This window comes from Vulpes lagopus, chromosome 2 (genome assembly GCF_018345385.1).
Source record: "Vulpes lagopus strain Blue_001 chromosome 2, ASM1834538v1, whole genome shotgun sequence".
NCBI lineage: Eukaryota > Metazoa > Chordata > Mammalia > Carnivora > Canidae > Vulpes > Vulpes lagopus.
The window spans coordinates 51,065,935-51,082,031 of record NC_054825.1 but is presented as its reverse complement, the minus strand read 5'-3'; the positions used below and the strand labels follow the sequence as shown (position 1 = coordinate 51,082,031).

The 16,097-nt window shown below is 39.2% G+C and overlaps 1 protein-coding gene and 1 non-coding gene across 9 annotated transcripts; both read right to left on the bottom strand.

The window, feature by feature from the left end:
- Positions 1-89: 89 nt before the first annotated feature.
- On the bottom strand, positions 90-15,400 carry TIPIN (TIMELESS interacting protein). 8 transcript variants are annotated; one of them, XM_041729904.1, is made up of 9 exons: positions 15,279-15,371; positions 12,934-12,998; positions 11,206-11,346; positions 11,003-11,081; positions 10,546-10,621; positions 7,231-7,353; positions 6,938-7,001; positions 1,903-2,109; positions 90-659 (listed from the first exon to the last, which is right to left on the bottom strand). In XM_041729904.1, exons 3-9 carry the CDS (start codon positions 11,336-11,338, stop codon positions 481-483), a joined length of 861 nt encoding a protein of 286 aa, XP_041585838.1. In that variant the 5' UTR covers positions 11,339-11,346; positions 12,934-12,998; positions 15,279-15,371; the 3' UTR covers positions 90-480. The 8 variants fall into 8 exon arrangements, with proteins under 8 accessions (XP_041585838.1, XP_041585842.1, XP_041585845.1 ...); XM_041729908.1 differs by lacking the exon at positions 15,279-15,371 and adding an exon at positions 15,223-15,273; XM_041729911.1 differs by lacking the exon at positions 15,279-15,371 and adding an exon at positions 15,173-15,191.
- On the bottom strand, positions 5,944-6,079 carry LOC121486016. The gene has a single exon (XR_005986499.1).
- Positions 15,401-16,097: the final 697 nt, after the last annotated feature.

Here is a 16,097-nt window from a genome sequence, read left to right as displayed (position 1 = left end):
AAACACATAGAGAAACCTTAAACATTTTACCAAAAGTGTGAATTGCAGAACTAAATAGCAGTAAGAAACTTTCATAAAGCCTCTAGAGATAGTTTATAAGATTTTTATTTCTTAAAAATGGACATTAACATTCAATATATATTTATATCTTAAAATCCCCAATTTAGTGAAAACAAGACATTCAATGGCACACTAGCAGCAGAAGGTGTTTATTAACTACTTATCATTTTTACAAAGTTAAATCTGTATAAAAATGAATACTAAAGAGAATAAATAGGCTCAACTAAAGTTAGTAAGAAACAAGTATAAATATAAATAATACCAGATTTTAAACAGGAATCTGTGTTTTCACTCCAAGTAAAGAAAATACATGCTAATCTAAAACTTAGAGGACAGCAAGCTAATAGATTTTCTCTTAGTTGAACCCTATCCAATCTTAGTAACATTTCTGGATAAACCATAAAGTTACTATTGTACATTTTAAAAGGATTGGTCCAGTGGTGTGTGCTCTATTTTTAATTCCTCCTCTTCATTTACACTATTAGCATCAGCAGCATTATGTGGATTGTCTAGAATGTCTTTGTGAAATCTGTCTGATGACTCTTCTTGATCCTCATCCTCTTCGATGGTTGGTGCCCTGGGTGTGTTTATTAGTAAGTCTGAAAGAAAAATCATCGTCATTACTCATTATAAGCACCTGGTCCAATCTTACCTGATAAATACAACTCTTCACAAGCTTATATCAGTAGAAATGAAACCTATGATGACTTTCTTCCAAATAGTCATTTTTATATACCTATAAAGTCCACTCAAAAATTCAAGTCTTGAAAGGTACTGAATTCAAACTCTTGAATCATAGCCAAATGCAACTGTTCTCATTCAAAAATCACAGCTATTAGATGAAAGTTTTTAAAAATCAAATGCTCAATAGCTACACATCAAAGTGACCTCTAGCAAAGAAAATTTAGGATCCTTATTTCTGTGTAGGCAAATCTTAAAGTCATATATTATAAATAGAAAATGATCCTTAAAATGCTTATTGCCAGGTATACTTTGATAATGACAGCAAAGGAACTGCCATCAATGATAGTTGGACTCTCATGTAATTTTTCACCTGGTAGTAATAAAACATCCATTTGTAAAGTTGAAGATTAAGTTCATTTTAATCGGAAAGAATGACAATGTAGTCACACTAATTTTCACTTGAGAATTTTATTATCTTGGGTGAAACTTGTCTTATAACATGGTGTCTTGACTACTTAACCATAATTCTTATTTTCCCATTTCAAAAGGAAAACTATATTGGATATTGAAAAAGACATGCAATCTGCTTCATTTAAAACCAATTTGCATTATTTTTAAATACAGTTTTACCCGCAGTCTATTTTAAAAACAGTAAATTTCAAGAGTTTTAAAAGAATGCATCAGATAAACAAACTGATGGCTAAGTGACACGAAGCAATAAAAAGCAAACACCCATTTAAGTCATTGCAAATAGCTCTAAAATCCTCAAAGGGTACAGAAGGCATTTTGTATGTTTAGGAAAGTACTATAATAATTAATGTTCAAAATTATGATCCTAAAGATAAAACATGTGTCACATACTTTAAGGAGTCAGGAAAGAATGTATTTTTGACAGATTCAGAATCAAGGTGAAGTGATTAATTTTTTAAAAGGTACTCAGGTATGCAGAAAACCATGTTGGATTCATTTATTCTTTGAGGATTCCAACTAGCTCCCATATATATACATGTGTGCGCTCTCTCTCAGATATAAACTAAATACATCAGATTTTTTCTATACATAGAGGCATTTTTATTTTGTAGGTAGTAGAGAAGTTAAAATTTCTAACATGTCCCTGATAATATTAATGGTAGCACATAAAACCAGCATAATATTTACCATTTCCAAGGGACTGACTATTACTCAGTAGTTTTGCCTGCCTTCTTTCCAAGGCCAGTTGTTTATTTCTCTCTATTCTCTGTTGTTGTTCTTCTGTTAGGCTTCTACTTGGCTCAGAAACAAAGTTCTCACTTTCCACTGAGTTTGTCAAAAAGGGATCTAATTCAGTAGCAGTTATATCATAGCCATGATTTTCTCCTGCTTCACCTGCGGTAGAAAGTTAGTACATGCGTAGTTAGAAAAAGGGCATAATGCAGCTTTAAAAACCAGCCTAAAGTAACAAGGTGCCAGACCTGAAGAAACTATTTGTTTATTCAAATTGCTCTGAGGTGTGAGAATGTTCCAAATACCAATGATATGCATGAACAGAAAGCAAAAGTTCATAGTTATGATTAAAAAATATTTTGTTTGGGCTAAGGAACTTAAAAGAATCCAAACCATATTCTTGCTTTACATTAAACAACAACATATTAGTGGCTTGCTATAGAGTCTATATGACACAGTAATAATTTTATATAAGCTATTTTTTAATGGGGTAAAACTCAGACACAAAATGAAAAAGGAGGGGTGCCTGACTGGCTCAGTCAGTAGAGCATGCAACTCTTGATCTTGGGGATGTGAGTTCAAGACCCAGATTGTGTGCAGATTACTTAAAAATCTTTCAAAAAAAAAAAAGGTAAAAGAAATTTAGAGATCTATGGACATGTTTCCACATTAATTTTAAAAAATGCTCTCTACTTTAGTCCTACTAAATTCTTAGAGTCCTGAATGCCAGTTATCTCAAAGTAGGATGCCCCCTAAAATGATCCACAGTGGTACAGGAAGTACATATTGTATCTTCTATTTATATTTAAGAATTGAGAGAAATTGTTGAACTTAAAGACAGGCAGTGACAAACTATCATTTATCCATAGGACAGTTACTATGTGGCCTGTATGTGGCCTTAAAGGCAGACAGCTCCACCTTGCAGAAGATGGGAAAGCTGTGCCCCAGTCATTTTTTAAATTTCAGCATACCGTGACATACAGCTGATTCTGATCACCCAATTAAGCAGACTGTCTAGTTTTAACACTAAACAACCCCAACAAAATGCACAAGGGGTAGCTTAAAAAGATTTTTGTGAAATAACCATATATAGAAGAGAAGGTAGACAAGATAATAGAGACACAAGCAAGAACTAAGAAAACAGCAAAGCTGACACTTCACCTTCCCCTACATCATTCACATTACATGGCTAAGAAAAAAATTATAAATAACATCATATGATCAGACAAAAATCAGGCAAAAATAAACCCCAAGATTTCGTATTACCAAGACCACCACTGGAAATATGAATTTACACACACTAACCTTGTCCTACACGACTAGCAAAACATTTAAAACAGAAAACAAACCTTTATAATTATTCTGGTAAGGTTTAAAAATCCTATGATATTTAATTTTACAACAAATCCCTTTCAAGGTTTCTTCCTTAACGGTGAAAGACAAAAAGCAAGACATGGGGAAAAAAATGTTTTTTGTTTTTTTTTTCCTGACATGGAAACAAAAAATTTAGCAAGAAACTAAAATGCATTATTTTATCAGGAAACATAGATGGAATACAGGTAGAAAACATTGCTACAGAAGTTCAGAAACAAATATTAGAACCAAAAATGCAATTTTGGGGTTTCTAATATGCTTCACCTTACAGGGCATTCAGGATTCTGACCTAATGATGACATAAAGAACTTCTGTTTTGTGAGCCATGAAAGGAAAAGATCTCTTCAACAGTAAATGGCCTCTTTAATACAATGTTTTATGGAAAACCAATGTGAACATAACCACTGATGGAGCTTTGACTGATAAAAATGGGATTACAAAAATTAGAACCACACGTGAAATTCATTCACTGGCAAAGGCGCTTAATTAATTCAATGTGTTACAGGATGCCACCATTCTGGCACACATCAACAGATAAGCAAATATACACTAATTAAAGGGAAATAAGTACTGTGGGGGGAAAAAAGTATCAGAGAATCAGGATTGGGGGTGGGAGTATGATTTTAATAGAGTAGTCAAGGGCGCCTGGGTGGCTCAGGGGTTGGGTGCCTGCCTTTGGCTCGGGTCGTGATCCCCGGGTCCTGGGATCAAGTCCTGTGTTGGGTTCCCTGCAGGGAGCCTGCTTCTCTCTCTCTGTCTCTGCCTCTCTATGTGTGTCTCTCATGAATAAATAGATAAAATTTTAAAAAAAATAGTGTGGTCAGGGAGACTTTACTGAGTTGATATTTGAGCACAGTTTGAAAGGTAGAGAGCCCTGCAGACTTAGGGGCAGGAAGGAGGACAAAAGATGTGTTCACGGCAGAGTGTAAGAGTGCAAAAGCCTTAAGACAAAAATGTGCCTGGGAGGTTCAAGGAACAGCTAGGAGCCAAGTGTCACTCCGGCAGTTGAGTGGAGAACTGTAAAAGATACAGTCAGAGAGGTAGGGAGGTGGGGTAAGGAATAGATACTCTAAGGCCAAGGAGGACATTATAAAGATTTTGGCTTTTGCTTTGGGCGAAATAAAGAGCCACTACACAGCTCTGAACAGAGGAGTTATATTAAATTTTAATGTAATCCCTGGCTTTTAAGAAAAACGATTGAAAAAAGGTAATTTGCTTATGAAGTTCAGCAAAAATCCTTCATTTATTATGAATGGGATGAGAAAATGAATATATCAAAAATTAAGTGTAGTTAATGTTATTCTTCCATTTGGGTGAATCTTGTAAGGTAAAATCAAGATGAGGGGTGCAGGGATGACTACAATCACATCTTCAAATCATCAATCAGGTAGCAGTCCAAAATTTTGGAGGAAAAAAAAATTCAGTAGAATATTTAGTCACATTGTTCTTACTCTAAAACCTCATGTAATGTTCTAGTGAGAATAAAAATGTGCATTATTGGGCACCTGGGTGATTCAGTTCATTAAGTGTCTGACTTCAGCTCAGATCATAATGTGAAGGTCCTGGGATGGAGTCCCACATCCAGCTCTGTGCTCAGTGGGGAATCTGCTTCTCCCTCTCCTTCTGTCCCTATCTGGTCTTGTGTGTGTGCTCACTCTCTCTCTCTCAATATATATATTTTAAATGTGTTATTTATCATATAAGTAATACATGTATTATAAAAGTGAATAAGGCAGCCCCAGTGGCCCAGCGATTTAGCGCCACCTTCAGCCCAGGGTGTGATCCTGGACACCTGGGATGGAGTCCCATGTCCGGCTCCCTGCATGGAGCCTGCTTCTCCCTCTGCCTGTGTCTCTGCCCCTCTCTCTCTCTGTGTCTGTCATGAATAAATAAATAAAATCTTTTTAAAAAATAAAAGTAAATAAAATGCTCAAAACCTTTTTACTATTGTAGTGCCTTATCCAAAAAAATCTAGACTCTTCTCTTAGGATACAGAGAGGACAGATTCAGTAACAGGGCCGAGATAGAGGTCTCTGCTATGTACCCAGTGTATCAGCAGGCCTGTAATTCCATCAATAGTCCTCTGTTAATTTATGCCTCTGCACAAATGAGTCAGTCCCTCTCTCCAAAATCACCTTTGCCTGAACTCTACTGCTTATCACTCAAAGTACTCGTGATTTGTCCTCTGTGAGGCTTTCCCCTCTCCTAGGTAAAAGCAACTACGCTCTCCTTTGCATCCTACCCAGTGCCTTATTCTTATCTCTAATAAGCACCAATCAGAATAGATGTCTCACTCATTCACTAGTCTGTTAGGCCATGAACCAAGGGGTCTGACCTTACTCATCTTTATCCCTGAAATTCTAGCACACACTATGCAGCTCAAAAACTGCTGCCAAGTAAACTAACCCAGTGGTATGTGCCGTGTAATTTACTGTAGTTATTAATTCCTTTCAATATACCAAATCCCACGCCATTGATACATACATTTTTACCAAAATATTAGATATTGATTATTTAAGTCATAATTCTTCACATTTTTAAAAACAACTTATAAAGACTTGGGGGGGTGGTCTGCATTTTCTATCACATCTATTAAAAGTTTAAAAAACAAAAATAAACAAACATGTATGGAGCCATCGCACAGAGAATCTGATAACTATACAGACCCTGTCGGCAGGAACCATATGTTTTGATGTGTGTGACCGTCTATGGTTGCACTGTACAACTAACAAATGCAATCAATACCAGGAACAGTCACAAGAGACCTTCCTCACCTAAAAATGAAGTTACATCCTGATAAGCCCATCATCAGTTGACAGTATCTTATTTTTTTTTTTTAGTTGACAGTATCTTAAATCAAAAATGGGTTTAAAAAAAATGGGTTTAATCTACCTAGCCTACCTTAAACATGCTCTAAACACTTACATAGCCTACAGTTAACGCGAAATCATGTAACACAATTATACTACCTTATAATGTTGAATATGTCATGTAATTTATGGAATACTGTACTGAAAGTGGAAAACAGAATGGTTATCAATCTATCGGTTGTTTACCCTCAGTGTGGCTGTTCCTGCCCAGCGTCACAAGAGACCAACATTTGAAATTCTAAGTATGGTTTCCACTGAATGCATATCACTTCTGCACCATCATTAAGTCAAACAATCATAAGTCAAGCCACTGTTAACCTGAGGACCATCTATATACAGGATCTGTACTCTTAAGTGTAAACTATTTCATCATCAAATTATTCCAATTCCCTAGATTCTAATACACACTTTTAATGGTGTATATTTGTATGAACACTACACTACATCTTGTCATTTAGTTTCATTAACCAACCACTACAAAGGATAATGGGTATCAGAGTTCTCAAAGGCTCAAGTTCTGTGACTGTATTTTTACATCTCTTAACGGCACCTGCAGTCATGTCTTTAAGAAACAAGTACCAAACAACATTCTGGATGTACCAAAGCATTTCAACTCATTCCTAGTTACTATAATTATGTTTACTCAACTACTCAATATAGATAAGAACCCAGTGCTTAATCTACCCTTGCCCCAACTAGATCTATTTCTAAAAGCAAAATTATTAGAAATAAACTTATATTCTTACCATCATTGCTAATAAAATCTTCATGTATAATAGGCAGGTCAAGTCGAATTCGTTTTAAACAGGTCTGAAAATAAAGAGGTATTTTTACATTTTCGTAAGTAACATTTGGGGGAAAATGAGAATTCATTCAATTCTTAGTTTCAAAAAAGTTAATAACTACTCTTAGTTTTCCTTCTCTCTACCATGACAGACTTCAAAATGAAAACGCCAAACAGTGACTTAGCCTCAACTAAAATCTATCCTTGGCACTATTTAACATTATGAATGATATTCATAATAATCTCAACACCTACCTGAACTTCCTTTTTACTTCCCAGGTATTCAACTCTGTCAATAAAATCCTCGAATTGCAGTTTAGGGAATAGCCTATGTGCCCAATGCTCCATGTGTCTGATTAGCGTTTTCAAGTCTTCAGCCTGGCACATAAAAATAAAAATGCTAAATAGAAGACTCATTCTCACAACTGACCTTGTCAGCAGATTTTAGAATTGAATAGTAATGCCAAAGTCACTGGTGTCATTTTATATTTATAAGGTCAAGAAACTTCTGAAGAAACTTTAAGGAGAGAAATATTGAACTTAGAGGATTGCAGTCTAAAAGACCACTGGATATAGATTTTAAAAAGCCCAGTATGAAAACTTAATAAAAGTTAAAAGATAATCATGTATCTTTTCAGAACTGTAAAGTAATATGGGAAAATAAGCTTTAATAAAATATGTCAAGATATCTTTTAGGAATAACGAAACAAAATGACAGGTCCCTAATCATATATAAAGAATAAAGCATTGAGAATTCAACACTGTGAAAATACAGTCAGAAATCCCAAGGGCAAAGTACAAAGACTAGCAACAACTGTTTAAACGTTCTCGGGGGAAAAACAAACAAACAAAGAAAAAACGTTCTCAGGGCACAATACCTCTTTCTCTCTCTCTCTTTTTTTTTTTTTTTTACAATACCTCTCTATATAGGAAATTTCAATGTCACAATAAAAAATTTTTTTTAAAGATTTTATTTATTTATTCATGAGAGACACACAGAGAGAGGGGCAGAGACACAGGCAGGGAGAAGCATGCTCCTAGCAGGGAGCCCAATGTGGGACTTGACCCTGGGACCAGGATCACGCCCTGAACCAAAGGCAGATGCTCAACAGCTGAGCCACCCAGGCGTCCCAACATCACAATGAAATTTTTAAAAATGAAAATGAAAAAGTTTTAAGACACTGGACTAATGAATAACAAATTCCAAATTCCTGGTTTTAATGTAAAATATTTTATTCTTCTCTTAACAGTATTTTAAAGATTTACTGATTTTTGAGAGTAAGAGAGAGCATGCATACACGTGAGTGGAGAGAAGGGCAGAGGTAGAGGGAGAAATCCATAAGCGGACTCCCCACTGAACATGGAGCCCCACACGGGGCTCTATCCCAGGACCCTGAGACCATGACCCAAGCCAAAACCAAGAGTCGGACACTTAACCGACTGAACTACTCAGGCATCCCACAACAGTATTTTAAAATAGAATAGTCAAAAGCACAGGCTATAGATCACACTGCATAGATCAAATCTGAATCCTGCTACTTAACAGCTGTGTGACTTTATGCAAATCACTACCTCTGTGCATTCTTTTTCATGTATAAAGTGAGAGTATTATTATATACACTTTATAAGGTATGAGAAATAAGTAATACAAGTGCCTGACACAAAGTATACACTCAAATACTGGCTATTGTTATAAACTGATCTCCTCTAAGAAGTCAAAGGTCAACTCTACCAGTAACTAAACATGTAATACTGAGAGCACTGTGCTTGCTGAGGCAGCACATATGTTAAAGTAATACTGAGAGCATGTGTTATCATTCTCCTTCTGATAATAAAGATAAATTTGTTTGTTTTTAATTCAATCACCTAAGACTATTTTCCAATTGTTGGGGGTAGCTGGTCAGTCACCTTACAACGTCATGTTAGACCAAAGAGTCATAAAAGAAACACTTAAATACAATGGGACGTTTCAAGTCATACGTGGAGAAAAAAGCAGGGAGGATTCAACTTTGTGAGAAAACAGTACAAATTTTCAAAGGCAAAGTACAGAAGACTAAATAGCATAAACCCAGTGATGAAACACAAAATTTTTATCCGTTATATAAACTCATTTATTTTAATAAAGTACTTATTATGAAAATGATGAAGACTTCATTAAATTCAAAGCACCAATTCATCATTACAACCTGAAAATTTCAACAAGGGCAATAAATTAACTGAGATGGGTATGGTTTGGGGTTTTTGTTTTGTTTTTTTAAGTAAGCTCTATACCCAACATGGGCTTAGATTCACAACCCTGAGATCAGGAGTCACATGCTCTACTGACTGAGCCAACTAGGCACCTCTCTTGGGATTATTTTTTACTCCTTTTTTACCTCCTTATATCCAGCTGCCTACAAGTAGTGTAGGTTGTTTATCTACTACCATATCAGGCTATCTTGACCTGTTCACCTTCACCTTGGTAGTGTGACAGTATCTGAATTGCCATCTGCTTCCAGCCTCTTCCGTCTTTCCCATTATCCTGCATAGCACACCAAGATGGTGCTCAGCTGCATTAATATTACTCTAGCTGGGCTATGAAAGGGGCATTCTTAAAACTCTAAAATATCCTTTCCTTACCTAGATAATGGGACCAAAAGCTACCCCACAGGTTTGAGAATTAAAGAATATATTTGAGGGCAGCCTGGGTGGCTCAGCGGTTTAGCGCCACCTTCAGCCCAGGGTGTGATCCTGGAGACCCGGGATGGAGTCCCACATCGGGCTCCCTGCATGGAGCCTGCTTCTCCCTCTGCCTGTCTCTGCCTCTCTCTCTCTCTCTCTCTCTGTCTCTCATGAATAAATAAATAAAATCTTTTTTAAAAAATTAAGCATATATTTCAAAATACTTCAACTGCAAAGCTCTACAAAGATATCCGCAAAAAAGTTTATCTACACTCTACATTAGTCAAAGAGACTTTTAGGGCTGCGTGGGTGGCTCAATCAGTTAAGCATCTGACTCAATCTCAGCCCAGGTCTTGATCTCAGAATCCTGAGTTCAAGCCCCACACTGGGCTCCATGCTGCGTGTGGAGCCTACTTTAAAAAAAAAAAAAAGGGTAAGAGACTTTTAAAATATACATTTGGACAGTCATCAACAGTTCTTAAATGTCTTCATTTTTCACCGTAAATGATGCCTATTATGGATCAGACACATATAACAATATATGTGCCGTATCTTGGGGACATGTAAGTGACTGATACAGGTAAAGTCCTTGCTCTCCTGAAGCCTAAAATCACCGTTAAGGTAAACTAACTCAATTTTATTCCTTGAAATTATAAAGTACAAACTCAGAGCTTAGACTTAGATGTGATTTTCCTAAAGACTTACGGTGGCTTTAGGAAAGAAGACTATAAGACATTTTTTTCTGATTGTTTAAGCAGTGCCCTTTCCACTACATCTTAGTTTCTCAACAGATATGATGATGAATCATAGTATCTGTGAAACATTCTAATATTCTTCAGAATAGGATAATGGGCCCATAGCTCTACTGATACTTGAAAGAACAAAGAATAAAAATCAGACATTTCTTACCTCATGACCTTTACCTTTGAATTTTGCATTATCAAACACATGCCTTAATGCTGGAAGCCCTCTCTCTGAAACTAATCTGTGAAGAGAAATATGTTTTGAATTTCAAGTTTTCTAGAGCCATCAAGGCCAAAGCAAGATCATAAGAAAAATATCTGCTGAACTGAAAGGAAAGAAAAAAAAAAAAAAAAAAAGCACCTGAGTGGCTCAGTTAAGTATCCAATTCTGATTTCAGCTCAGGTCATGATCTCAGGGTCCTCAAATCAAGTCCCATGGGGGCAGGGGGCACACTCAGTGGGGAGTCTGCAAGATTCTCTCTCCCCCTCTCCCAGAGAGAGATATCTGATCTCCAGATGATTCCCGACTAAAAGTTTTTAATATAAGGGGGGAAAATTGTAAAAACAAAAAAAATAAATAAATAAAAAACTATGAACATTTAAGGAAATAGTAGTAAGTGTACCTCTGAGCATCCAGCTTAGGTATGTTCCGTTTAACTGTTCTCTTTGGAGGTACAGGAACAGGTGCTCCTCTCCCTGACTCTGAAGAAATATACCAATATTTAATATTACTTGAATAATTTAAGCCTCATTTGTAAAACGTATCATTTCTATGCTGACAAGTGGATAACTGAACACAGGCACTTTTTTGGAACTCTCTACAGACCTTCATCAGGTTCAGCTCCTTCTCCATCTCCTCTCTGTGGAGAGGCTGGAGGTGGAAAAGGAGGAAAAGTTTCATCTTCTATATGCTCATAATCTGGTAAGTCAATCAAGCCATTCTCCTCTGGCTCTAGCATCTTCTCCTCTACAGAAAAAAAAAAAAAAAAAAAAAAAGGAAGTTTATTTATGCAAGTAGTCTCTCTACAGTTAAAACTGTTCCACCTGCAGCAAAATGCATGTGTTTCAGTCAGTTAAACCAAATTTTAAATTCATATCATGAAAAGTAGAAGAAAGTAATTATGGGAAAAAACTGGGTTAGAAATCAGAAGTGGGGTCTAATGTAGACCCTGCCAATCAATAACTACATGATTTTTCAGCAAATCCTCAACTGTTGGGTCTCCTCTATCATAAAATGATTCTGACTTTTCAGAGAGTTTCAAACATGGTCCAAATGGATGTAAAACAGGCAGGGTTCAGGCACCTCATCTCCACTTTAACCAAAGCAGCTTTTTAAAAAATCTGTTAACATATTCGTCTTCTAAGGTTTCCTCTGAAGAAAAGAAAATAATCCTCAGGTTGAAAACTGGAAAGAACGCTATCCAGTACCTTCAAACTTGACCTCTGAGCAACATCTGACACTTTTAATTGGTTCCTTTTTCTGAAAAACTATTTTCCTTGGCTTCTGGATGGAACACAGTACTCACATGGCTTTCCTCCCTTTCCAGACACTCCTGGATCTCCTGTGCAGATTCATCTCCCCTAACCTTGGCAGTAAGTATTCAAGACTCCATCCCAGGCCCTCTTCATTTACTAATGTACATGGCTTTAAGAGTTATTTATAGATGAATATTTATCTACCATTTTTTACCTCTACCTGAGCCATCAAATCTGAGCTCCAAATCCCTAGTTCTCATTTTATAGCTCTTAAATTTCGCAGAGGCATCTATAACTTCTCATGTCCAAAACCAAATTTCTAAATTTTCCCAATTCAGGGATGCCTGGGTGGCTTAGTGGTTAAGTGTCTGCCTCCAGCTCAGGGCGTGATCCTGGGGTGCTGGGATTGAGTCCTGCATCAGACTTCCCACAGAAAGCCTGCTTCTCTCTCTGCCTCTCTCATGAATAAATAAAATCATAAATAAAATCAATTAATTAATTTTCCCAATGAGCGACATCTATCCGGCCATGCAAGTAAGAAACCTCAATATTTCCTTCCCCATCCTACATATCCTGTCCATTTTACTTCCTATTCATCCATTAAGTCTTTCCATTTTTCCCTATCTCCACAATGACTTCCTAATGTTTCTTGTTTTGGTTACTCAATTACTCATAACCACTTTTGCCTTTTTCAAACCATTCTCCGTAGTACAGCTAGACTGAAGCTCTGCAAATGTAAAGTCAAACACATTACCACTTGGTTTAAATATTTCAATGGCTTCTTAATGCTCTTGGGCTTCTGATAAAACTCCAAGGCCCTGCCTGATTTGACAGCTTCCTCCTTTCTCCAGCCTCACTTCATACAACTCTTAATACATTTTTCCCCCCAGTTTCTTGAGAGAGCCATAATCCCTCAGGCATGGGTCCTTTGCTAAGGCTATTTCCTATCTTGAAGGCTCCTCCCTGATTCCTTATCTATCTCAATTCTCACCTCCTCATATAAATCTACCCTAATTTCCCTGAATTAAATCCTATAATAAGCATTCAACGTGTCAAGTACCAATTTCATAGCACTTACCCAGTTTTAATATTGTTCCATTTCTGTCATTATCTAATGTTTGTCTTCCATACTAGACTGCAGCTCTAAAAAGGCAAAGACCAGGTGAGTCTTTGTGTTCCACCACCGTATCCCCAAAGCTGATATACAGCAGGTGCTCCATAAATATTTGTTGAATGAGGAATAAAGATTCCAGGCAGCCTGGGTGGCTCAGTGGTTTAGCGCGGCCTTCAGCCCAGGGCGTGATCCTGGAGAGACCGGCGATCGAGTCCCATAACGGGCTCCCTGCATGGAGCCTGCTTCTCCCTCTGCCTGTGTCTCTCAAGAATAAATAAAATCTTAAAAAAAAAAAAAAAAAAAGGAATAGATTCCAAAGCTTCCCCCAAACTGTAAAACTACTAGAGCTAAATGATACCTAAAGTCCCTCCAATTCTAAATCTTGGTGACCACAAATACATAAAAACAAAACTCCTGATGATGACGCACCTATCTCCAGCTAAGGTTCAACAACCACAGGTTTTCAAAATTGTAAAGGCAGTTAACCTAAAGTAGCTTCCTGGGTTGGGCTCAGTCAGTTTAACATCTGCCTTCAGCTCAGGTCATGATCCCAGAGTCCTGGGCTAGAGCTCTGTGTGGGGCTCCCTGCTCAGGGGGGAGTCTGCTTCTCCCTCTCCCTCCACCCCTCACCTTGCTTGTGCTCTCTCTCTAAAATAGATAAAAATCTTTTAAAAAATTAAGTAGCAAAAAAAATATTAAGTCACTTCCTATCTACAAGAAGTATATTCAAGTTAAGTTTAATTCTAGTCAAGTTTCTCTGGGAAGAAATGGAGTTCACACTTTTTTAAAAAAATTTATTTATTCATGAGAGACACACAGAGAGAGGCTGAGACACAAGCAGAGGGAGAAGCAGGCTCCTCGTGGGGAGCCTGATGTGGGACTTGATCCTGGGTCTCCACGACTATGTCCTGAGCCAAAGGCAGATGCTCAACCACTGAGCCACCCAGGTGTCCCAAGTTCACACTTTTTGATAACAGGGAGCTGTGAGTTTGGCGGCAGGGCACAAACTATATTAAGTGTAGCAAGAAGCAATGTAAGGAATCTGGGGCAGCCTAGGTTGCTCAGCAGTTTAGCGCCGCCTTCAGCCCAGGCCGTGATCCTGGAGACCCAGGATCGAGTCCCACATCTGGCTCCCGTCATGGAGCCTGCTTCTCCCTCTGCCTGTGTCTCTGCCTCTCACTCTGTCTCTCATAAATAAATAAATAAAATCTTTAAAAAACAAAAACAGAAAAAAAAAAAAAAACCCTTTCCCAACAACCAAGGGAAGGCTTAGCAAAGAAAGAAGTTGCTACATTGCAATAAAAGAGTGTTGTGGTGTTTTAAATCACCTGCCTATCATCTTCTAATCCCCAGGTTCAGCAGGGGCAGTGAGGATGGCAGCTGCACTCCTGGTGCAAGCTGATAGTCCCAAGGGACCAATACAAACCTTAGTCTCCAACAACTGTGATTAAAAGTGATGACCTGGGCAGCCCGGGGGGTGCTCAGCGGTTTAGCGCCGCCTTCAGCCCAGGGCCTGATCCTGGAGACCAGGGATCGAGTCCCGCATCGGGCTTCCCTGCATGGAGCCTGCTTCCCTCTGCCTGTGTCTCTGTTTCAAAAAAAAAAAAAAAAAAAATCTGGCCAAGCACGGGGTGGGGTTTGTTAGTAAAGTGGTAGTGAATAAAGTACCTATCTTTCACTTCCTGGCGGGGATCGCATATACTGTTTTTCGACATCGATGAAATTCTTTTAAGCTTCCGCCGCTAGTCCTCCAGCTTTCAGAGGAGTGACAGTAACTAATTTTCTTTAAGATTTTATCTATTCCTGAGAGACACAGAGACACAGGCAGAGGGAGAAGCAGGCTCCCTGCGGGGATCCCGATGCGGGGCCGGGCGGGTCGCGACCTGAGCCCAAGGCTCAACCAACTGAGCCGCCCGGGCGCCCCGAAGGCACCAGGTTTAATATCCAAACTGCAAGTCACTTCCAGACCGTTAGGGGTCCAATGTCCAACCTCATCCAAATTATCAAAAGAAGCAGCGCCTGTGGAAAGGGGAGTCCTGCGAAGCCCCCGGACCGCGGGCGGCCCGCCAAGTCCCCCGGGCGCCTTCCGGCTGCACGAGGCTAGCGGCGGACCCGAGAGAGAAACGACAGGTAAAACCGCCGCCCTCCTCCCCCCAGTCCGCCGCGGCCTCCCAGCCCCGCTCAGCCCAGATCCCCGTCCAACCTCCACATTCGCTCCCCGACGCCCGCCAGCACCTCCGCTCCTCCACCCACCCCTCGCTCGGCCGCCGCCGCCCGCCAGCCCGCCAGCCCCCCGCGCCGGCTCTCACCCTCCCGGGTACCGCCGCGGGCACAGCGCGGGGCCGGGCGCGGCGGCTAAACCGCGTTGATCGCGAGATTCTGGAGGTTCCCGCCGCGAGAAGGGGCCTGCGCGCTTGGCGCCAAATCTGCGCGGGGGTTGGCGGGAGCCCGCGGGACCCACTGGCCCCGCCCCCAGACCCAGGCCCCGCCCACCGCCTCCGAGCCCGCCTCTCCCCAGCCCGGGTCGCTTCCGCGCTCCTGAATTCCTGGATGGGGTGGATCCGAGTTTGCTAAAGGCTCGGATCCCTCACGCCCCGGGCGCTTCGGACTTTGGGGGAAGGTCTGTTTTCTAGAACGCCGGCTTGCGAATGGAGTAGAAAGAGGCAGTGCATTTTGATGAGAAACTACGGATTCTTCAGACTTAACAATTCCTTGAACACTGAGCGTCATTGTTGAAAAAAGAGATGGTGAATAGTGTCGACACAAAAATGTAAAAAAATACGTTACTAAAAAAAAAAACAAACAAACGTTACATTTATTTATTTATTTATTTATTTATTTATTTATCTGTTTATTTATTTTCCGTTACTTTCTTTTTAAAAGTGAGCTCAGCGATGCTTGTCTGGCTCAGTTAATAAAGCATGCAACTCGAATTTAGGGTAGGGAGTTCAAGCCCCACTTGGTAACAATTTACTTAAAAAAAAAAAAGAAAAAGAGTCCAAATACGTTCATATTTACTTGTGGGGGGGGGGTGAAGCATACACGCACGCAGTTAGGGAAATATATAACTAATAGTTGTGGGGATGGAAAAAAATACTCTATACTATTTTTTTTTAATATCATTTATT

Excerpts from the sequence above, each read along its gene's own strand:
- TIPIN (XM_041729918.1), bottom strand. The coding sequence starts at position 11,338 with ATGCTAGAGCCAGAGGAGAATGGCTTGATTGACTTACCAGATTATGAG. Across the intron at positions 11,082-11,205 it reads AGGAGCTGAACCTGATGAAG|AGTCAGGGAGAGGAGCACCT; the intron begins GTCTGTAGAGAG and ends ATATTTCTTCAG. Across the intron at positions 7,354-10,545 it reads TCAAAGGTAAAGGTCATGAG|GCTGAAGACTTGAAAACGCT; the intron begins GTAAGAAATGTC and ends TTTATGTGCCAG.